The sequence below is a fragment of the Natrix helvetica genome, assembly GCF_964273705.1.
Source record: "Natrix helvetica genome assembly, chromosome: 2".
NCBI lineage: Eukaryota > Metazoa > Chordata > Lepidosauria > Squamata > Natricidae > Natrix > Natrix helvetica.
Genome location: NC_138552.1, coordinates 63935711 through 63959316, shown reverse-complemented (window position 1 = coordinate 63959316; position 23606 = coordinate 63935711). Strand labels below are relative to the sequence as shown.

The 23606-nt window shown below is 38.4% G+C and overlaps 1 protein-coding gene across 1 annotated transcript in view; it reads right to left on the bottom strand.

The window, feature by feature from the left end:
• Window positions 1-23606, bottom strand: part of CNTNAP4 (contactin associated protein family member 4) — a 285271-nt gene that overhangs the window by 87874 nt on the left and 173791 nt on the right. The window contains exon 4 of the mRNA XM_081943209.1: window positions 777-924. Within this exon, the coding sequence (XP_081799335.1) occupies window positions 777-924 (148 nt within the window). The remainder of the gene's footprint in view (window positions 1-776; window positions 925-23606) is intronic.

Below are 23606 nucleotides of genomic sequence, written 5' to 3'. Positions count from 1 at the left end.
CTCTATTTCTGAACATGGGGTTTATTGATTTTTTTTCCTTTTCCAATCTCCAAAAAGTGGACAGATAAATAAATTGAAACATTCAGACACATAATGTCCAATGACTCATGAAAAACATAGTACTTGCCATCCTAGTTTGCTTAAAGCAGCCCCCACAAAGGAAAAACAAACCTTTCTACAAATGGAATTCAGAATTATGTAGATAAATTCCAGTGTTGCATGATATTGATCTCAGTATGCAAAAAACCAAGATAAAAAGGACAATAAGCTGTTAATATGCAATTTTGATATCCCTCCCCCCAAAAACCTTTAAAAAGGTAAAGATAAAAACATATGTGCTAGTCATTCCCAACTCTAGGGGGCAGTGCTCATCTCCATTTCAAAGCCAAAGAGTCAGGCTGTCTGAAGACGTCGCTGTGGTCATGTGGCCGGCATGACTAAATGCCAAAGGTGCACAGAATGCTGTTACCTTCCCACCAAAGGTTACTCCTATTTTTCTTGCATTTTTACATATTTTTGAATTGATAGGTTGGCAGAAGCTGGGACAAGTAACGGGAGCTCACTCCATTACATGGCTCTAGCGATTCGAACTGCTGAACTGCCGACTTTTCTGATCACCAAGTCAGCATCTTAGCCACTGAGCCACTGTGTCTCTCTAAAAGCCTTTACTACAGCTGAAATAAGCAAAGCCTAATTAAGCGGCATTTCATTTGCAGTTTTGAAATATATTGCAGATTTGTGTCATTCTTCTCATTAAAGGAAAAGACATAACTTACGATAAGCACATCCATAGACTTCGATCCGCATCCCAATCCTGCCATTCTGGTTCCAATCTAAAGGGACAAATCGTAGAAACCTTGCTTTGATGGAATGTTCAAGCTTGTAATATACCACACTGTCAGCATTGGTGTTTCCTGAAAAAGCCTGTGAATAACAATATGAAAATGAGCTTTTGCTGTGCATGCTTGTAATATGTTCCATGGAGCACATGGAATTTTAGATTTAAACTTGATTGGCATGAAGATACAAATCAGTGTTGTATTTCAGCTCCTGTAATTCCTAATAAGCATGACTATGCAATCGTATACAGTTAGTATGCAGTTAGAACCTCAGACATCAGCAATTTCACATTCTTTTCATGTGAGTTGATGAGAAATAAAAATGTTAATGTTTTGCTCCACATGCCATCACAACTTAGAGTACTGTAGGCTTATACTAGCCAGTGTTCAAGAAGCTGGGACCAGAGAGCACAATTTAAAGATTCCACTGTTTCTTTTTTTAGATACAATGATAATAGCAATTTGTTCTTCATGTCAATGCAGAAGCTGATGAATGAAATAAAGTGCACGTAAGCCTGGAAGCTACATCACAGCTTACATAACTAAAACTGATTATGCTCACTGCATTATAATTTTTTAAAAGAAATTTTAATCTTAATGGATATTAAGTTCCTATCTTTCTATTTCTTAGTAAATTATTTATTTTTCTTTAAGAGTCATGAGCAATCCATGTTACTTCTGAACATGAGTTCAGCCTAGGCAGCAATGCCAAACTATATGAATGGCATATGAAAAGTTGGATTCCATTTTATGTTGTAGATTTTAATTCATTATATTGTTTTGATACAATGATATTTGCATAGTATTGGTTAAAATTATTGATATTTTTATGTTTTATATAATTTAAGAGTATTAGAAGTAAAAAAAGAAATACTTAAACAGTATTATTATTGGTTCCTTCAGTATTAATTCTTGATGACTGCCTCCCTGCAGTTTTCTTTGCAAGATTTCATGGGCATGGTTTACCATAGCCTCCTTCTGAGGTCTGAGAGAGAGTGGCTGGCTGAAGGTCACCCACTGGTTCTGTGGCTAACGAGGGACTAGATTTCACAGTATCCCAGTTTCTACACACAACTGACTCTTCATCAGTTATTAATTACAATTTGAGATATCAACATTGCAAACAGTTTGACTTTTGTTCTATGAAACTAAGTGTCATGGTAGAAAAAAAGAAAGTGCAACAGATTTCATCAAAGTATTTGTTGTACAATGAAGTTTTCAGTCTTGAGCTATTTATTTAGTACTGAAGTGTCATAGGATAATGAAAGGGAAAATATGTAAGATAAGCAAAACCAGTTTAATTAAAAGTGTGTGTGTGTGTGTGTGTGTGTGTGTGTGTGTGTCTTCATAGATTTTCACGGGTGTAGGTATGCTGGTTTTGTTGTATTCAGGTCTTTTTCTGTGTAAGATTGAGATTGTCTTGCCAACGTTTCGGCAAGATCTCACTTGCTATCTTCAGGCTGGTGTTTTTGGCTTCGTGTTAACATGTCTTCATGTTAAAGCATGGTCGGAGCTGCCATCTTTCTATAAATCTTGTGTGTGTGTGTGTGGAGTGCTGGCTTTGTTTCAGTAAGTAGATTGATTGGCTGTGTGGTTGTATCATGATTGGTAGATTTGTGCTGATTGGTGCTGACTGTGTGTCCATTGTTGTTTTGTGTTGTAAGGGCCTGCGTGGTGGGTGGGGCTCGTTTGACTAGGGCTGGTTTCCAGATGTCTGGTAGGCAGGAGGTAACGTCACGTTTATTCATGTTGTTATTATTTTTTATTATTATTTATTCACATTTCTAAACCGCCTCCTCTCCCAAAAAGGGACTCGTAGGAGTGTTTCTTTATTTCAATAGCTTCCATAATTATTTTCTTGTTGAAGTGTTCAGTTTTGGAGATTAATTTGGTCCCTTCAAAATTAATTTCATGTCCTGTAGGTTTAAGGTGCTGGAAAAGGGGGGAAGTTTTTTCTTTTTTTCTTACTGTGTTCTTGTGTTCTGCGATGCGTTCATTTATTCTCCTGTTCATTTGTCCTATTTATGTTGCAGGGCAGATTGGCTAAAGAGGGACTAGATTTCACAGTATCCCATGGTATACTGGTATGGTATTTCGTAGACTCCTTGGTGTTCTAGCTGGATTTTGTCTTTGGGATTTCTTAAGATGTTGCCATTTTTTGGTCAGTGCTGAAGGCTGTCTTGATATTGCGTTTGTCGAGAATTTTGCTGATTTTATCTGTGGTGCCTTTGATGTAAGGGAGGAGGGTGATGCTGTTGTCCTGTTCTGTGTCTTGGTTTTGGGGGAGTCTCCCTTTAGAATAGGTTGGTAATTGTTTTTCTTTGGAATCTGTTGGAGATTAATACGTTTGTGAGAGTGTGTAATTCAGTTTTCAGTTTTTCGGCTAGGCGTTTGGTTCTGGAGATGAGGGCCTTGGCTACAGAGTTGATCTGTGCAGGGTGGTGAAGTTTAAGTAGCAGTTGGTGTGTGTGTTTTTTCTGGTAGATGGTGTGTCCTAGTGAGCCATTGGTCTTTTTGTAGATTAGGACGTCCAGAAAGGGAAGTTGGTTGTTTGCTTCTATTTCCATAGTGAATTGTATTCTGGGGTGTAGGCTGTTGAGATGTGTGAGGAAGTTGTCCACTTTTTTCTTTCCTGTGTGGCCAAATCACGAAAGTGTCATCAACGTATCTAAGCCAGAGTTTGGGTTTGTGTTCAGATTTATCTAAGGCGTTAGTTTCAAAATGTTCCATGTATAAGTTTGCGATGACGGGTGATAGGGGTGATCCCATGGGTGCTCCTTTTATCTGTTTGTATCTTTGTCCATTATGGATGCAGTATTTGTTGAATAGGCAGTGGTTGGTCAGGTCCAGGATGTGTTTAGGGGGGTTTTCTGGATAGCTGTCAAGGCTTCTTTTATAGGCACTTGGGTGAAGAGGTATATGACATTGAAGCTCACAAGTAGGTCGCTGGGTTGTAGGTTTTGTTTCTTTATTAATTCTATGAAATGGAGTGAGATTTCTCTCTGGGGATGATTTTTTGCTGGATCTCTTCAATGATGGGAGAGTCTTTTATTTTGTATTTGGTGGTTTTTTTTTCCAGGTAGGTGGTGGGGTCTGTGTTTAGAGTTTTGTAAGCGGGGTCTTGGCGTAGGTTGGACTCCAGCCACCCTTTAAGCCAAAAACACCAGCCTGAAACGTTGCCAAGAGAATCTCAATCTTACATGGGAAAAGACCTGAATACAACAAGACCAGCATAGCTTGACAGTACTCCACAAGGGGGCTGCCTCTGGTAAGGGGAAAATCCAATATTAGAAATTACATTTGGTCCAGACATTTTGCCCCTATAAATACTCGGGACTGCTAGTAATAAATAAACAAAGTATTTGGGTTTTTGGTTTCCCCTTTTTCTACATCTGCTAATTTGTCAAATTATAGAAATTAATGATATTGGCTCCCCTAAAAGCCAAACTGTAAGTGATTATCTTTATCATGTTATATGGTATATTGCTTACATGGCAACCATTCTTGCTTAAATACAGTTAAACATCTGTAATGTATATATACTGTTACTTCTGTCAGTTTACAATAGATAGTCATAATAATTAGGGCCTTAGCAGTTTACGTGTTATTTATACGTTCATTGTAAAGTATCAGTTACAGGTAGACATAACATGTATGCCTATATGCTGACTAAATGTCAGAAGTTAAAATAATGCCCTGAAAATGTATTTTCAGATTCTAGCTGAGCATCCTTTTATATGCATCAGGTCAAATAAGCCATGCACTATAAACCAGGCATGGAATGCTGTAAATACTAAAACTCTCCTAGAAAATGTTGATTAGGATCAAATACTGAGAGAAATGCAAACTTCCCTCCATTTTTGTCTCTATGCCTATTTTTCCTTTAGTGTTAATTTTTCACAGAGGGTAAGAAAAAAGAGGAAAACAGCTATGTATGGAGGGATCAGCTCAACAATAGATGCATAGAGAAAAGGCATTTATGGGGATCATATTTCTCTGCAGAGAGAATTTGATGTGAACACATAATTGCATTAAGGAAGGGGGTGGGGAGAAGAATGATTTAATTGCATCTATAGTGTCAGCCTTGTAAGATAGTGCATATAAGAAGCATAACCAGGAGTGATAGCTCTATTTTATTGTAAGATTTCTTGAAAAGAATATTGAAAGACTGAAAGTATTTCTCTTCTCCATTCCTTTTGCTCTCTGGAAAACCAGGAATGGTCTTTTGTGAAACATACACCCATCTGTGATCTAAGACACCTTTATATACTGGTTGTCCAGTCTATGGCTCCCCCTTCTGTCTCCCAAGGTCATTCCCATATTCTATTACACTGAAACTGTTAAAGATACTGTTAACTTTGACCATGTTGTAAATCATGGTAATGTTCAAAATATCCTTCTGTAAATTCCAGAAATAAAAACATTGCACATAAAATAAAATGATTCATGCAGCAGTTCTATTTTGGAGCATGTGTTGCAGATTTGCAAAAGTGTCTTCTGTTAACTTCTGGTAGCTGACTGAAAGGGCACGTGTTGTTATCAAGGCAAGCAATGTGACTACTTTGCTGGTAGTAAAGGGATGTAGTATGTTCTTTTCAGGAGAGTGCTACTTCAATATTTAGTTAAAGGGTCACAATCTTTTGAAGATCTGCAGAATCCTATCTAGCGTGGGAGCTTTGCAATGCACAGTCACCTCAATGGCATATCTTATTTTGGCTTTTCATAGGAATACCTATGGAATAAAACATTGTGTGCTGAAATTGTCTATATATTTTGGCCCAGATTTGGGGCATACAATATTTAGTCTTTCTTTTTATTTTTTCACTGGGATTTACATGGCATTCTAATTCTTCAGGATTCCAAGAGGCTTATATTCCCTTCCCTTACCATCAGAACAAAGTAATGTCAAATAAGCTATTACAAGGATAAATATTTTTTAAAAAGACACTTTTGTAAAATATACATGAATTCAAAAGTCAGATCAGCAACCTCGTATTTTAAAGCACACTTTTAAAAATAGTATTTCCTCCCTTCTACTGTATTTTAAAATTTAGACCCCTTTTTAAAAGCATAGAATGAAGGGAAGCTTCTTCATCTGGCACCAGAAATGCTGTAGAGATTGGTGCTAAATTCACTTCTTTTGGAAAGTCTGTTTCATAATTGTGATGTTTCTATAAGGATGACTATAAAGGTAAAGGTAAAGGTTCTCCCCGTACATATGTGCTAGTCGTTCCCGACTCTAGGGGATGGTGCTCATCTCTGTTTCAAAGCCGAAGAGCCAGCGCTGTCCGAAGATGTCTCCATGTGGCTGGCACGACTAAACGCCAAAGGTGCACGGAACGCTGTTACCTTCCCATCAAAGGTGGTTCCTATTTTTCTACTTACATTTTTACATACTTTCAAACTGCTAGGTTGTCAGAAACTGGGAGAAGTAACTGGAGCTCACTCCATTACACAGCACTAGGGATTCAAACTGATGAACTGCCGACCTTTCTGATCGACAAGCTCAGCAGCCACTGAGCCACCGCTTCCCTAAAGATGACTGTAAGGTTTGCTATATTGTTATTCTATCCTATTCCCACTGTCAGGTATTCTACACTGAATTTGGCACCAGCTACCCAGATCCTTGCTATAGCATGGTCAGATAAGAAACTACTGCAACTTAATAAAACAACTCAAAGCACTTGCTTTTACTCTGGCGATATGGAGGTATTGTTCTTTCATTGCAATTTAGATCAGACATTTTTCCTTAGCTTTCCCTTTACTTAGTATTTCTGAAGCTTATTGCTTGAAGGCAGTTGCTTATTGACATAATTGGCTTCCTTGCCCTGGGAAACTCTCATTCCAAAGCATCCCCACCTTTCCCATACAAACAATTTCTATATTTCAATGTGTTCCTTTTCAGTATTAAAAAATAAACTGGGTCTCTCTGACATTAATACACTCTCAATAACTGTGTGAGCAAAATTTTCCAATTCTGCCATCTATCATTCAAGATCATCATAGCAAAGAACAGTTCAGTATTCTGACATTACATTCCAGCTTCAGTTGCTTTACATATTTAGAATGCATCTTTTTTTAAATAAATTGAATAACATAATTGAAAGACAATATACACATGATTTTATCATGAAATCAAGGTCAAGTAGACAGCACACAATGGATTTGATGTCCTTGGGGAAAGCAAAAATATACTTAGCTAATGACCAGAATGCTTGCATTTTCTTCTTCATTCTATCTTTATTATGCAGTGAACTGAATTACATTATGCTAACACGAACAGCTAAGCATCTATATAGAAGATGCTGTAAAAGCCTGATAAGACCAGATGCAATCAATACTTCTTTCAATGTATTGAAAATCACATTTGTTTTGTATCACTTCCATGAAAGTACATTGTAGCAACAATTGCAATAGTGTTCCAAATCACTTTTGTGATCTGAGTCTTCTAGCTGTTGCATCCTCTCTCCCATCCACCGGCTGTGCCTTAGCCCCTCCCTCCTTTGTTTCTTATGTAACATCCCCCATTTCACCTAAAAGAGCACTGTGTTTTTTAGCGAAAGCCTCTGCTTCTGCTGGTGTGTGAATTCTAATTCTGCTGCCCTCCCAAAAAATCAGCATGCCTTCTGGAAATAGCCATCTAAACCAGACCCCATTATTATTATTATTATTATTATTATTATTTGATAAGAAGGAATATTTCCTTCTATTATCTCTTACTTTCTTTGGGCTCTGTTTAAGAATGGTTATTTCTTTATCTTTATATTTTAGTGGTCCTCCCCTTTGAGCTCCTAGAACAGTGATGGTGAACCTTTTTTGGCTCTTGTGCCACAAGTGGGGTGAGCGCAGGGGGGTCGAGTGCAGGGGTGCTGCACCCATAATGCAATGCACGACCCCCCTAGTGTGCATGAGCGCACAACACACGACCCCCCCATTTTTACATTTTTTTTTTTGCCCTTCCAGGCTCCAGGGGCTTTATAGGAGCCTGGGGAGGGCGAAAAGAGCCTCCCCGACCTCCCGGAGGCCCTCCGGAGGCTTCAGGGACTGTCCGGAGGCTTCCCTAAAGCCTTCGGAGCGCTTAAAACCACCCTCCGAGCATCAGGGAAGCCTCGGACGGTCCCTGAAGCCTTCGGAGTGCTTAAAACGACCCTCCGAGCAAACCGGAAGTGACTTCCGGGTTGCTCGGAGGGTCGTTTTAAGCACTCCGAAGGCATCAGGGAAGCCTCGGACGGTCCCTGAAGCCTTCGGAACGCTTAAAATGACCCTCCGAGTAACCTGGAAGTCACTTCCGGTTTGCTCGGAGGGTGGTTTTAAGTGTTCCGAAGGCTTCAGGGACGGTCCTTGAAGCCTCCGGGAGGGCGGGGGAGGCTCTTTTCGCCCTCCCCAGGCTCCTATAAAGCCTCTGGCGCCTGGGGAAGGCAAAAAATAGCTTTTAAAAAGGTGTACTCAGCTGGCCAGCACGCGTATGCGCACTGGCCAGCTGACAGGGCAGCGCCTCCTGTGCCCTGACAAGTGGCTCCACGTGCCACTTGTGGCACGCATGCCATAGGTTCGCCATCACGGTCCTAGAACCTCATCTCTTGTAGTTTTTCTAAGAAATTTGATATGAACTTCCCTTGGAACGTTGTGTGTTCTTGCATAGGCTGAATTAACCCTATAGATCAAATCAATGTCCCACCAGAGCTGTTGTTTATCTCTATTAATATATTCTGCTAGTATTGTGGTCATAATCTCCTTGAGATCTTCATTCTCAACTTCTGGCAAATTTTGGAACCTAAGAAAAAAAGACATCCTTTCAAATTCCATTTTTAACATCTGATTCCCAAATTCTGCATTCCCCCTCTGGATCGTCTCTAATCCCAACCGCCCCCTCCTCCAGCACACCAATCCTCTGTTCATTCCATGTGGTTTGCTGGTTCGTTTCTCTGAGCTGTTCATTTAAGTCCTGCAGTTGTTTTTTAATTTCGTCCTGTCACTTTAAGATGTTTTGAAGCATCTGTTGAGTAGACAGGTCTTTTGCACTGTCTTCAGAGGCTTTAGGTTGTAGAAAAGATCCCATTTGTGACTGGTGTGCAGGGCTGGACGTGGAAGATGTTGGGGCCGACGAGGCCTTACCAGGTGGCAATTTCTTTGGACCCATCATGAGGCTCAGAGATAATTGTTATTCTTTACAAAGAGATGGTGTCTGTGGGAGAGCACAGCTGGAAGGGATCACCAAACAAACAGGTCCAAAGGAGAACAAGTCCTCTAGCAGAAAAATTAAAGCAGATAGGTGGGTCAAAATATTCCAAATCCAGGGGAATAATGTGTTTGAAGAGGCTCCTGGAAGTCTCTGGGGTGGAAGTTACTTGAAAGCCATAAAGTTTTCCAAGGGAGGAGTCTCATTCATAAAGACAAAGAAGAAAGAGGAAGCTGGCCATCTTGGCTCAGCCAGTGTAGATGATCAGGAAACAACAAAGTCTGAGTTCCCATAAGTAGTTTAAAAAAGAATCCGTTCAGCCATCCTTTCTCTCGCAATTGTAGCCAAAAAAAAAAGATTTTTTTTCTTTTCCCCCCATTATTTAAGGGAAGTGAAAGTGGTTTTCAAACTTTCTCTCTCCCCCATGAAAGGGAGAGATTTTTCAAGCGCCGCTTTTCCAAGGGGGGTGGAATTCCCCCCCCCTCCAATCTAAACTCCTCCAGAAGTTGAAACAAGCAAGGCAGGAAAACTGTGAAACAGTCAGGAGTGTAAAAATAGTAAAAGCCCTGGGGAGACCCCTCGGCTCACCGCTCTTCAGCTGCTTCGTTCCAATTGATTATTTCCTTCCAGGCTGTGTCCGGAGAAGCGTGAAGTGGCATTCCGCGCGCTCCCTATGCTCCCCGGCTCCTGGGGCAAAGCTGGAGACCCCCGTGGCCACCGCCATTCCAGGGGGTTCCAGCAAGCCGCCCCTATGGCAGAGTGCCCCTCCAAAGCACCCTGTGCTCCCCCTAGACTTCAGGGGAGCCCACCGGAGCAGCCAGAAGGCAGATGCGAACGTCCGTCTCCTTCGGCTGCCGGAAGTCGTCTCAAAATGACATGTTAAATGCCAAGATTTATCATGTTATTGCTATAACACAGACCAAAACACACACATATATACATATATAGCTTATGTTACAACCCCTGGGCATACTAGGGGTTGTAACACAAATACATATATAGCTTACTGTACACATATATGCTAGTTATATCATCAATTAATTTGTCAATTGAATCAGAAAATATATATTCAGGTATTTAGGAGAAATGGGAGATATACTGAAATGTTTCGGTAATGTTTTTATTCTTTCTCTTTTCTTACAGTGATTTAGATTATAGATGAATGCACAGATAGTTAAATGTTAAATGGGAAATCATAATGCATATTCTCTACTAACTAATTTTAAAATAATTTGTTTTATTTCAAGACATATCTCTAATGCTATTAATTTGTAAAGCCAACAATCTATTCAACATTTCCATTTAGAAATACCATATTTATAGATTTATTGCAAAACCATTAAAAGTTAAATATATCACTTTGGCACAGTATATGACTCATTACTACAAGACACACTATATGATTCATTAGTAGAATCATGACATCAATGTGTATAAAAAAACCTAGATGATTTAAGACAAATCTGGAGAAATTTTGGTTGTGTAAGGCAGCCTTAAATCTGAAGGACTAATAAAGTCCTTGATAGTCTGGAAAGTTAGTGAACATCAAGTAGGAAGACTAAAACATGGTGGCTACAATCATCAAAGGATGTTCTAAATAAATTTTACCCCCATACATTTCATAATTTTTAACTTGAGTTTTTGAATCTCAAATTTATTGTATCCTGTCAAAGTAGAACGCTAATTAGATGAGTATTCATATTCTCTGTTCTCCCCACTACAGTGTAAATTCTGATCATAATTTGTTTTGTTATATTAACAGATATTTTTGGAATCAAAAATAGATTGTCACAGTATATTACGATGGTTGGTTGCATAGTCTGACATATGCTTGACTGGATTTGGCATTTTTGTCCATTTATCAAGTCCTTTCTAAGGACCTGGGATAGGCAACTGCTGTATACACAAAAATGTGAAAGCACAGTTGCCAGTTCTTTAGCTCATGTTGGCCTTCATACCAGTGGTGGGTTTCCATTTTTTTTACTACCAGTTCACTCGTGCGCACGTGAGTGCTCACAACACTTCTGCGCATGCACAGAAGCTTCTGAGCATACACAGAAGCATCTGGGTGGGTGCGCAGAGCCTCCCACCACCGCCACTGTCGGTTTGTCTGATCTGGGCCAAACCGGCAGAAACCCCCCCTCTGCTTCATACACATCAGGTTTTTCACAAGAACCTAGTATATCGTGGCGTATTGGTGTAGTATACATATGCAGACCTAAGCATTTGTGGGCTTTTGTAATTGACAGATGTTGTCAATACACAGATTTTCTAAGTGCCACCCAAGGTTTTTGGTATTGAACCAGTGTGCCAATAACCATCAGGACAACCATGGCTGGCTAATGCTATAATCTTTCAATTTCAATTTTATGATTATTATTATGTTAGTTCATTTTCTCCTTGGATGGCATTCAAGATAATTCTACCATTTCTTTTCACTACCAAATCTGGTAGCATTACCTGCTACTGAGAAAGATGTCTATTATAGTCATGATTAGAGAATATGTAAAAATCATTAAAATAAATTTTAGTAGTTCTAGAATAGTACTGGCTGAGAATGGGATATCAAGCTGATAGGATTCTGGAAATGAAATTGTCCCACTCTCAAAGAAACTGGCAGAGAGGACAGAGAACTTCACAACATAAGTGAGTCTGGCACGGCAGGATAGGTTGGGCGGGGGGGGGGAGCAATTGTGGAGAGTGGGGGGAATTGGCAGGGTCAATTTTGCAGTGCCTCTACGGTCATTTGATCACTGCCATGCTGCTGCAACATTCATAATTTCAGGACCAGGTCATGAATACTTGAGGGGACTTATTACATAACTTCAAATGGTCACTGATTGAATGTCATAACTTGAGGATTATCTGTATATCTTTCAAGCAGAAATGTATTTATTGTTGTCATATTGTCTGAGACTTGTTAATGAGAGGAGGTTTGAAGTTTGTTTGGATTATCCTGTGGTCACTGCCAATGTTGACTCATGCAATACTTCAATATTTTTGATGAATTGCTCCTTACTACACAATGTGTGATCAATCTCAGTCTTGGTTTCCCAAGAGCAGAGTTCCCTTGCTAGATTTTCAAAGCAGGTGTTCATCGCATACTTTTTTTTTTTTTGTAAATCAGCAAAATTCCTAGTTATTCACCATTTTCAATTTGTGAATTTCAATGTGAAAAATTTTTCAAGTTCATTTATCTTGTCTTAATATGAGCATTTAGGTCTTTTATAATGATCCCTTTTAAGGCAGATTATATTTATTCCATCTCATTGTTTTATACAATTTACAAATATAGATTTCCATTGTGTGAACTCAGAAAAGTTAGTCTAATCTTCCACACTTTTAGATTTATCATTGAACACTTATCTTAGCTTGGCTATTAATAAAGAATGTTAAAATTTATCTCTGCTTTTTTCCTAGCCTTTAAATTTATTATGTCATAGCATTGACATCCTGGTAAGCCGGAAGACAAATAAAGAAAACATCGGGTGGCAAATCTAACTTGAACAGCTTTACATTAAGAAAAATCTCAGTTTTTTTTAAAATAGCAACATCTCTTTTGATTAACCTGGGCCTCTCAAATAATATTATTACAGGTAGCTCTTAACTTATGTCCACAACTGAGCCCAGAATTTATGTTAAGTGAGTTTTGCCCCATTGTTAACTTAGTAACACAGTTGTTAAGCAAATCTGTCTTCCCCATTCACTTTGCTTGTCAGAAGGTCACAGAACATGAACACATGACCCCAGAACAATGCAACCGTCATAAATATGAGTCAGTTGTCAAGCATCTGAATGTAAATCATGTGACCATGAAGATGCTGCAATAGTCGTAACTGTGAAAAATGGTCATAAGTCATTTTTTTCAGTGCCGTTGTAACTTTGAATGGTCATTATTGTTGTAAGTTGAGGACTGCCTGTATTTTGAAACTACTCACTTCTGAGGAAATTGTTTGTAAATCTTTGGTTGGATTAAAATATATCTTTTTTTTTTCTTAGACTGCTTCTTAGCAGTATGCTCAACAAATGCATTTTTGATCCAGAAGCATTTGATAGTTCTAATGCTCCATAATGAGTACAGGTTCTAGAGAATTGTCAGTTGTTCCTTCACCAATAACTTTTTCTTTAATAGGAGTTTGGTGAAATAAATCAGTTTAGAAAAAATAACTTTAATGATCCATTATATGCAAAAGGTTGTGGAAAAATATTTTTTAGGTTTGTTTATTATGTACATTTTGACCAATTTGCCTTTGTACATCAGTACTATTTGGCAGTGTGAGAGACTTCATATTAAAGTAGCTTGCTATAAGCCTATGATGAAAAAGGTAGTAATCATAATTCAGCACCATGACACTGATATAAGAAAGCAAAACCAGGATTTTAAGCACTTCAAGACTTTCACTTAGATATTTTAATTTAATTAGCTTCAATTAATAATTGTAAATCTTTTTCTATTGGGTTTATGAATACACATGTGTGTTTTAGTAGTTTCTTTTGCTCTTTGTAAATATTGTGTAATATTTGCAATCATCTTGCTATGTTCTTCTGATAAAAAAAGAAGCTGAATAAAGTTTTTAGTAACCTATGGCTTTGAGAATTAGAAAATGGAATCCTCTTTTACTTGTCATGTGGAATTTTCAAGATATTAACAGACATATATTTCTGTAGAACACTAAACCTTTGGTTAGACTGGCAATATTTCTCAGGAGACATCCACAAATCCCGAATTTTATGACACACATCCATCAATATATGTTGTAGAAGGGGAAACTGGTAGGAATGATTTTTACCTATAGAACTTTGCACAGTATGCCAAGATAATTCATTACTTCACAGTCAATAAGCTAAAGACATGCTTATTCTGAAAAGTGATCAATTTTGATATCATACTATTCCCAGATTGAGCATCCAATTTTAGAAAGTAGAAAGATGAAAAATATAGACAGGGTCCATGTGACTGTATGCCCACTTTCATCTATAAAGTTTATTCTTTGTGACTTCAAGTTTTATTATCTTATCGATATAATTTCTGATTCAGGTAATCATTTCGCTGAGATGAATTTAATTACATCCTAAGGACATTTATGAGTTCTGACCTTTGCGTTATAGGAAATATTTATAAGAATGTAGATCTCACCCACTCCAAAGAAGAGGATATAAATCTAATTAATGAACATATTTTATGCTGTTGTTTTTCAAAGACTTTTTTTTTAAAAAACTTAAATTTAAATATATACTTTTGAGAGAAAAAAGACAAACGTATAAAATATTTTTAAATTCAAAAAGTGAATACATAAATACATATTTATTGCAACTTAATATGTAAACTGGAAGGAATGAAACTGAATAAAATGTGAATTATTATGCAACCTGTACATAAATAGGCATGACCATCGACTCCAAACAGACGTTATGCAATGATGGAAACTGGTGACATTAATTCTTGAAACTGTAGGGAAAGTATAAGATATCTTTAATGTGTGGGTTTTATGTTGAAAATGTTGCATTCAGAATTTATTCTGTTGTTTTGGATGTAAGTTTTGTTTTACTGGTGTCACTTAAAGTATGTGTCGCAAGTGCACTTTTGAATTTCTCTTGATTCCCGATGACTGCTTAGATCAGGGGTGTTAGACTTGCGTTGTCGCATCGTTGTCATGTGATGCATCTCAACGTTTTTCCCCTTCACTAAACCAGGGGGTAGGTGTGGCCACCAGGTGATGCATCCAGCCCATAGGCTGCAAGTTTGACATGCCTGGCTTAGACAATACAATCTACTTTCTTGGCATTTTTTTCAGAAATGGGTTGCTATTTTCTTCTTCTAGAACTGAGAAAGAGTGACTGTCTCAAGAAGACAGTCACTTTGTACTGAAATTGGGCTAGAAAGTTCAGTTTTCCGGTTGCTAGTCTGGTATATTTAGCTACTAGACCATGTCTCAAACTTTTCAAGCATTCACCAGTGGGTTTAGAACTCTTGGAGATGAGGGACGAGCCATCTTGCTGAAACCCCAGTAGGTGTCTTTGAAAGGACATTAAGTTGCATACTTCCTTTCCTAATTACATTTAGAAACGATTTGTTAACTGCTTTTCAACTATTGGGAATCTTTAGATTGACAGGTTTTATAGTACCAGGAGGGTTTCTTTTAATTCTTAGTGAAAAACATTTTAAATGTAAGTTTCAGGACTTTCACAAAATAATGCAATGAAGAGAAAAGTAATTTCTTTATCTCGGTCTTTTTTTTCTATATTCTTTTTTCCTTCTTTTGCATTTTTCCACCTTTTTATCTTCATTTTCTAGTTTTCTTTTTATTCATTGTTTCCTTTGCTTTAGTTTTTATTGATATAATTTTTAATGTTTAATAAGATCACCATCAAAATGTGTTTAGAAAATGATCTTGATACTAAGATCTTAACACTAAGATAAATTAATGTAGGGAAAGATATTATTTGTCTTATTTGATTTATAAGCTATCCAAAGTGCTAAAATTTAAATGCTAAATATGAATTGGAAAGTTCAAGAATTAGGAGTCAATGCAATTATTTCAACCTTTGCACACATTTCTCCCTATCAGTTCATGGTTTGAAGCTTTATTCTGCATGAATTGAAACTTCAAACTTGTGTTAAAAACACAATTCCAAATAGGTGTTGTAGTAATATAGTTAGGAGTTTTCTACAATGATAATAATTGTTGACAGACTTTCTGGAAATGATTGAGGTTGCTAAAGTAGTTGAAGTTGGCAAAGGTTTTCCATGACATCAAGGCCATCTGGGCTTTTAGTGACAAGCCTGAATCTTCACAGTATGTACAAAATTTGCCTGTTTTAAAGAGTGAGAAAATGCTTCAGTCCTGAGAACCAGCTACCTGTGGTTTTTCCAGATTATCAGGATTCAATTCAGTTAAATGGCTGGTCTTTCCAGACAATTACCATCTAGTTCACACATTCCCATCCTCATCTAATTCTGATCTCACAGAGAAAAGAGTTGATATAATTAGCAAATTAGTGACATTTCATTTGTATCTATCCATTTATCCATTCAAACTTTTAAACTGCTCAATAGATAAAGCTCTCTGAGTAAATGTATAGTAAAGCATCCTAAACTGTGTAAAAATGTATATCATAAAATCATATAAAATACAAAAAGACCACATAAGGTAAGTAAGAGTATGCCAGTCATTCAAAACTAAGAATCAAAATGCAGTTAAACAGCATAGAAAAATAAAAGGATTTCACTGGCATTAAAATGATGCCAACTGAGTTTATCTGGAAAGAGAATTATGTAAATAGAGTGCCAACTAATTACCTGAAGCTTTACACATAGATCAAAAATATAGTAGATAAAGTGAACTCTAAATTTGATGAGAATAAGTAGAGACCAATTCTAGTTCCAATTCTATTTCCAGAACTTGGAATTCGGGAACTTGGAGTCTTCAGTTCTTACCCTCAGAGTCAATCTATAAGGACTGCATTTTTTTAAAAAAAGAAAGTGTATAAAATTACAATATTTGAGTCAAATGACGTGATTTTTTATTGAAAATATTCATTCCGCACCCTCCCCAAATCAAGCAAATTAGGGTAAAATAACAAGATTTACAACTATTAGAGGTTATTCTGGTACTGATGCATGCTTTTTCTTCATGTATTATGATATTTCCTCCTCCATATACACCATTCCACATTAGATTTACTGCTAGTCCAGTGATGAAAATTGTAACTTTACACATCTTGAAGGTACTAGATTGGGGCAGATTGTCTTAAGAAGGCTCAGTTCCAAAGATGAGCTATATGAATTTGGGATATAACAATATTTTTGTTTTGATTTTCTTCATAAAAGTTCAAAGGCAAAAAAAAAAAAAACATAAGGCCTTCTTCTCTTTGAGGTGGACCACTTGAAGAAAACACCCCCCGCCCCTTTTAGTATTTTTACAAGGAATTTTTTTTTGAGAAGATATCATTTAGGTGTTAACCTTTTGCCAGACAGAATAAGAAATTAGAAGACTAAAGATGAAGAGCCCTTCTTACTTCCATTTAATTAACTGTTGTTTCTTAGTTAGATTTCCATCACACTTTCCCTCTACATCTCAGGGAAGCTTAAATGAGAATTAAATTTCTATTCCCCCAACAGCACAGTGGCTAGCCCAACATCACCCAGTGAGTTTCATGGCTAAGGGTAGATTTGAGTTTGTATGTCCCTATCCTAATTCAACACCTTAATTATTGTATAGCCATGGATTTCAGTATTTCTTCTGAGGTTACCTAGGGCTGTTAATTAAAGCATCCAAAAGTCATTTTCTATTCAGAAGTAGTAGAAAGGAGTTTTGAAAAATACACATAAAGATACTATCTTTTTTCTGTCCTGCTTGTTTTGACCATTTAACACTGCTATTGCACTAATGATTGATGGATCCATTACTTCAAAACATTCAAATTACCCATAAAGATGGTGAGGAGTGGCCAGTGGGGTCAGGACAGGAGTGGACTGGGTTGTTGTTGTTTTTTTTTTACTTTTTCTGCATCTATTTCAGGTCTGTTTTGCAAAAAATAAACACTGATTCAAATATATCCCTGTAAGTAAATCAAGAGGACCACTTTAGTTCGAGGATAGTGCATTAAACTGTACTTTGTGTGTTTTATTTTAAGTGAGAATATTTAAGGAGTTATAAATATTTAAACAATTCTCTAATTTGGTTGATGTAAACTGAACTGTAGTCTTCTATATTGTAGGATAAGACAAACGGCTTTTGTGTAAGACATTTGATGTACTAATATTTAAAGAAATCATTGTGATACCTTATATAAATGCAGGGACGTGAGGTCAGGGGAGGCAAGGGAGGCAGAGCCTCACCTCTCTTCATGAAATAATAGTATATAATATTATATTATATACATCCGTCCAGCCGCGCCCGGGAGCTGCGGAGGCAGAAATGTTGTCGACACTCCTGGATGACAAAGCCACGAAAGCGACTGGGGGAAGGTTCTCGTCGTTCCCCAGTCGCTTTCGTGGCTTTGTCATCCGAGAGCGCTGACAACATTTCTGCCTCTGCAGCTCCCGGGCGCGGCCAGACAGATGTAGCCAGAGCGACGCCGAGGTGGTCCAGGCGGACGAAAGAGCGAGAGAGCGAGCGATGGAGGAATAGGCAGCCTGATCCTCGGTCGCTCGCCCACCAGACTGCCTCGGCGCCACTCTGGCTACCTCCGTCCGTCCACGCCCGTGAGCTGCAGTGGCAGAAATGTTGTCGGCGCTCCTGGATGACGAAGCCACAAAAGCGACTGAGGAACGACGAGAAACTTCCTGCCTCTGCTGGACTTGCGCAAAGTCCAGCAGAGGCAGGAAGGTTCTCGCCTCAGCCTCCAGCACACGTGGTCCCATTCCCCGCCCTCCTGATGACATCACAGCTTCACCAGCCATAAATCTCACCCCACGTCACTGTATAAATGTAGCAAACCATATTATTATAAGTTGAACTATTTCATCTAGCTTACAACTGCTCACATTATCAGTTTATCCCAAGCTACAGCAGTGTGTTTGACATCCACTCAACATTTTGAGCCCTCATCCCCATTATAAATGACTTTCAAACCCTTTTTACCAAGATAAGAATATTTTCTCTCCAGATATAAACTTTAAAATAACCATGTATACTAAGAGGAAGAAATAGTTGTTGTCCAATGACAGAAATCTGGATGGATGGCAAGGGAAATATTTACAGGCATATAAGTCCTACTGGAAGTATATATCTTATATGCATAGCATTTCCTCTTTCAATAAATTATGATTCATGATCTGAAGAGAATTATATTGTTTCTAGCTGTAATGTATGAATTCCATTTTCTTGATGTTTCTTAGAGACACTTTATTTCATGCTATTATAACCTTCCTTTTTGTTTTGTCTTTTTTTAAATGAGCACAGTGATTTTTTCCATAGTTCAGGAAATAACATATTTGATCTATTGGTGGTGTTTCTTCTTTTAAAGTATACTTTACGCAGTGCAGGTGAAAAGAACTAATGCATTCATTTAAAAAAGAATGAGTTACACATAGTTTTTTTTTAATGATGTAAGGCTAACAAAATGCCCATCACATCAGCAAATAATGACTGGGTGAATGTTTATTTCTTGATAAGAATATAAAGGAATCAGTGGAAATTACTGGAATACATTTGTAATGCACTAAGTTTCATGCTTTATTTGAAAATGGAATTAAATGACCAGAGAGAAAGAAACTCATTAACTGCAACACAAAAAATGTGATGGAAATGGTTTGTAACTCTTACATCCAGAGGGTCACAGGCAATAAAACAGTGCAATAAAAAGGTTTCATATTCAATTTATAGCTGTAGCCTAGCATTCATAAATGTAAAGCTTCAGCTTTCCTACAAACAGCAGAGTGTGAATCTTTTCGTAATTAATTCATTATGCTGAACCTGCAATGTTGTAGTACTCAGAATATTAATAGTAATCATAACTATATTTTGCATTTGCAGTAGGTTTAAGAATTGGGCAAGGATGCATAGTGAATTAATTGGCTATAAAAAAAGATTTGTCTGTGTACTTGAGCCCTACAAGTAGTGGTCTCTTTCTTGAAGAATCTTAAACTTTGGAGAGCAGTGTTTTCAAACAATAGCCTTCACTTCCTTCTTCAAAAATTGATTTGGTTTCTCTATTGCATTTGCTTTGTATGCAAGTATCTTTGTAAGCAGCATCAACATCCTAAACTATGTTGTCAATCTGTACTACAACTATGGTTAGGTCAATATCCGGATGTAGCAAAAATCAGATTCTAAGCATACTTGCATAAAAGAAACACAATGTAAAAGTTAACTTGTCCCAGCTTTTTCTGTTTAACAATTTCCTTAGATAACTTGAAAGGAACTGTTATGTAGCCTATAAGAATTGCCTATTTAGTTTTCATAAATTGGAAAACTCATTTGACAAACAACAGATAAACTCATGGAGTTGGCTTGTAAATTGAAAGGCTGGTGATTTTTACAAAATTTAACATCTATGACAAGTTTATCTTGGTAAGAATTGCTCAACATTTTATGACTATCACGGCAATCATGCTAATATTCATAATAGTATTGAGTCAATGTGTATGACAGATCAAATGCCAAGTTTAGAATGATTAAGCAGGAAAAGGGAAAGAATAGAGATTTAGTATTAATTTCATCGATATGTTCATATCACTAAAGCAAGTGCAGATGAATGTAGCTCTCACCAAATTGCACACTCAGGTTGCCATGACTCAATCTTGGTCTCGATGCTCTAGTTACTCTTTGGGACATGGAGATGCCTCAGGTTGCAGATATACTTACTTCTAAACCTCTTCTAGTGAATAAAAGCCAATTTATGCTTTGCTTCCCTAAAAAGCTGGGCTAAATAAAGCAGTTGGAATGACAACTAAGAAACATGAAATGAGTTTGGATAAACTGATTCACTTTAGGACTAATCCGATGATAATTATAAAGTCATTTACATAACAACTTATAGAAAATATTGTGAGAAAAAAGGTGCTATACATTTGAGTTATTTAAAATGCTATAGTTCCTGCTTTGATCTTGGGACTTGCAATCCCCCACATTGTAATGGATCTGCTAATTACTTTAATGATCAAATAGCCAAAGCACATCTTTAATCAGATTCCATTTGAACGAAGTTTAAATTTTAAATTTATCTAGGGCAGAATGTCCAGTCTCTTGAGTTGATGAACTTATTTAGAAATTTGAAAACATTTTGAGGGCATTCTTGAAGAATTGCTTGCCCTGTCAGCAAATAGATGCCACAGAGGACATGAGAACACAAAGCAGCTGTTTTCCAAAGTGCTCCCTGATTGTAATTGCTTCTTCTTCAGGAGCATCCCTACTGGTGCTGTTTAGCTTCATTAAAAAAAAGTAGTTGTACACAGTTCTAAATGGAATACCATTTTATGATCTCTATGCTTATGGAGTCAATGTTGGGTAGAAGTACATTCTTAGAATGAAAGATGATACTGATGGCTGCCAGTTTGCTTTTCAGAATGCTATTTATTTATTTTTAATATTTTTTATTTTTAAAACAAACACAACACATAAAATATTCTTTCTTTACATACTGTAGAAAGTGTATCAGTTGGTTACAAAAGGCTTCCGTGCATCTCTTCCACAGTCATCAAGCATAATTCATATTACCTCAAGTATTTTAACTCAGATATTTATATATGTTATCATCATCATACCTCCATTTTCATTAAACTATAATTGTTTAAACGTCCTTCAACATAAAATACACCAAGATCTAACACATAACCACATACTGGCATTTCATTTACTATTTCTAAAATCCTCCAATAACACTGAATCCTTTTGTCCAATTCTAGCTAAACATCCATAATATTTAATAAATTTTCTAACCCTCCTTTCCAAATCACTATTTACAATTTACATCCAGTTTCCTTATGATGTACCCATACATATGTATAAGTTGTTATCATTATCCCTCCTTTATTTGACTATATACTGTATCATAACATTTCCCCCCTAATAATCAAGACTTAACTGTATCTAACTTAGCTCTTTTTTATTAACCTTTATATATAATCCAAAATGATTTCTAATCTTCCTTTCATGGGTACCATTCAATATTCATATCCAATTATTACTTATCATAACACTACACATTGTATACATTATTGTCATTATCAATTATTTATTTAACTTATTTATTATTTATTTATTTATTTTATTTTACCGTGCTTCTAGACCGCCCCCTCTCCCAAAAGGGACTCGGGGCGGTGTACAGTCCATGCAAAATTTATCAAAATACAATAAAAAAGTTGAATATGTACAGTTGGAATGGAGGAGGTTAAAATGGAATTAAAAGAACTGAACAGAGCCAGTATATAAATATAAATTTAAATTTTAAACCCCTAAAACACACACAATAAATTAAAAACAATACCCCTAAAATAACCAGTTAATAGTACATTTGCCAGGAGGAACAGTTGTAATTATGCCAGGCCTGCTAATCGGAACAGGTGAGTCTTCAATTTTTGCCGGAAGGAGCGGAGGTCAGTAGTGGTTCTGATGTCAGGGGGGAGGTCATTCCAGAGGGTTGGGCCCATCACAGAGAAGGCCCTACTCCTTGGTGTCGCCCGCTGGCATTGCCTAGTGGACGGCACCAGGAGAAGTCCCTCTCTGTGTGAGCGAATTGGCCGCAGGGATGTATGTGGGAGGATGCGATCCCGCAAGTAACTAGGTCCCGTGCCATGGAGCGCTTTAAAGATGGTAATCAGCACCTTGAAATGCACCCAAAAAACCACAGGTAGCCAGTGCAGCTCGCGCAGGAGAGGTGTTACGTGGGAGTACCTCGTACTCCCCATCACAGCCCGCGCGGCTGCGTTCTGAACTAACTGCAGTCTCCGGGGGCGTCCCAAGGGCAGCCCCATGTAGAGAGCGTTGCAGTAATCCAGGCGGGACGTCACCAGCGCATGAGTGACCGTGCGTAGGGCATCCCGGTCCAGTAGGGGGCGCAATTGGCGCACCAGGCGAACCTGGTGGAATGCCCCCCTTGCCCCGGCTGCCACATGGTCATCCATTGACAGCCGGGCATCAAGGAGGATGCCCAAATTGCGCACCCGTTCCACAGGGGGCAATTGTTCGCCCCCTATGGCCAGCGATGGAATCAGCTGGCTGAACCGAGGTGCCAGTAGCCACAGCCACTCAGTCTTGGAGGGGTTGAGTTTAAGTCTGTTGTCCCCCATCCAGACCCCGACGGCTTCCAAACACCGGGACATCACTTCGACAGCCTCGTTGGGGTGGTTTGGGGTTGAAATATACAGCTGAGTATCATCAGTGTAGAGGTGGTACTCAACCCCAAAACCACGGATGATCTCACCCAGCGGCTTCACATATGTGTTGAACAGAAGAGGCGAGAGGACCGACCCCTTTGGCACTCCACAAGTGAGCAGCCTCGGGGTCGACCTCTGTCCCCCTGTCAACACACATTGCTTCCGGTCGGAGAGGTAGGAGCCGAACCACCGCAGAACGGTACCTCCGACTCCCATCCCCTCCAACCGGCGCAATAGGATACCATGGTCGATGGTATCAAAAGCCGCCGAGAGGTCTAATAGGACCAGGATAGAGGAACAACCTCTATCTCTGGCCCTCCAGAGATCATCGACCAACGCGACCAAGGCTGTCTCCGTGCTGTGCCCGGGTCGGAAGCCGGACTGGCGTGAGTCTAGATAATCGGATTCGTCAAGGTGTCGTGGAAACTGCTGCACCACCACATTCTCGACAACCTTCGCTAGAAAGGGAAGGTTGGAGACTGGACGATAATTAGCTAGCTCCGTTGGGTCAAGTGAAGGCCTCTTAAGCAAGGGCCTCACCACCGCCTCCTTCAAGGCGGCTGGTAAGGATCCCTCACCCAATGAGGCATTCACCAGGCCCAGAAGCCAGCCTCACCTCCCAAGATGCCAGTACCAACCAGGAGGGACACGGGTCCATTAAACATGTGGTGGGTCGCAGCCGTCCACGCAACCTGTCCAAATCCTCGGGGGCAACAGAATCAAACTCCTCCCAGGATGGTCTCACAAGACTCGCTGTTGGCTGCCC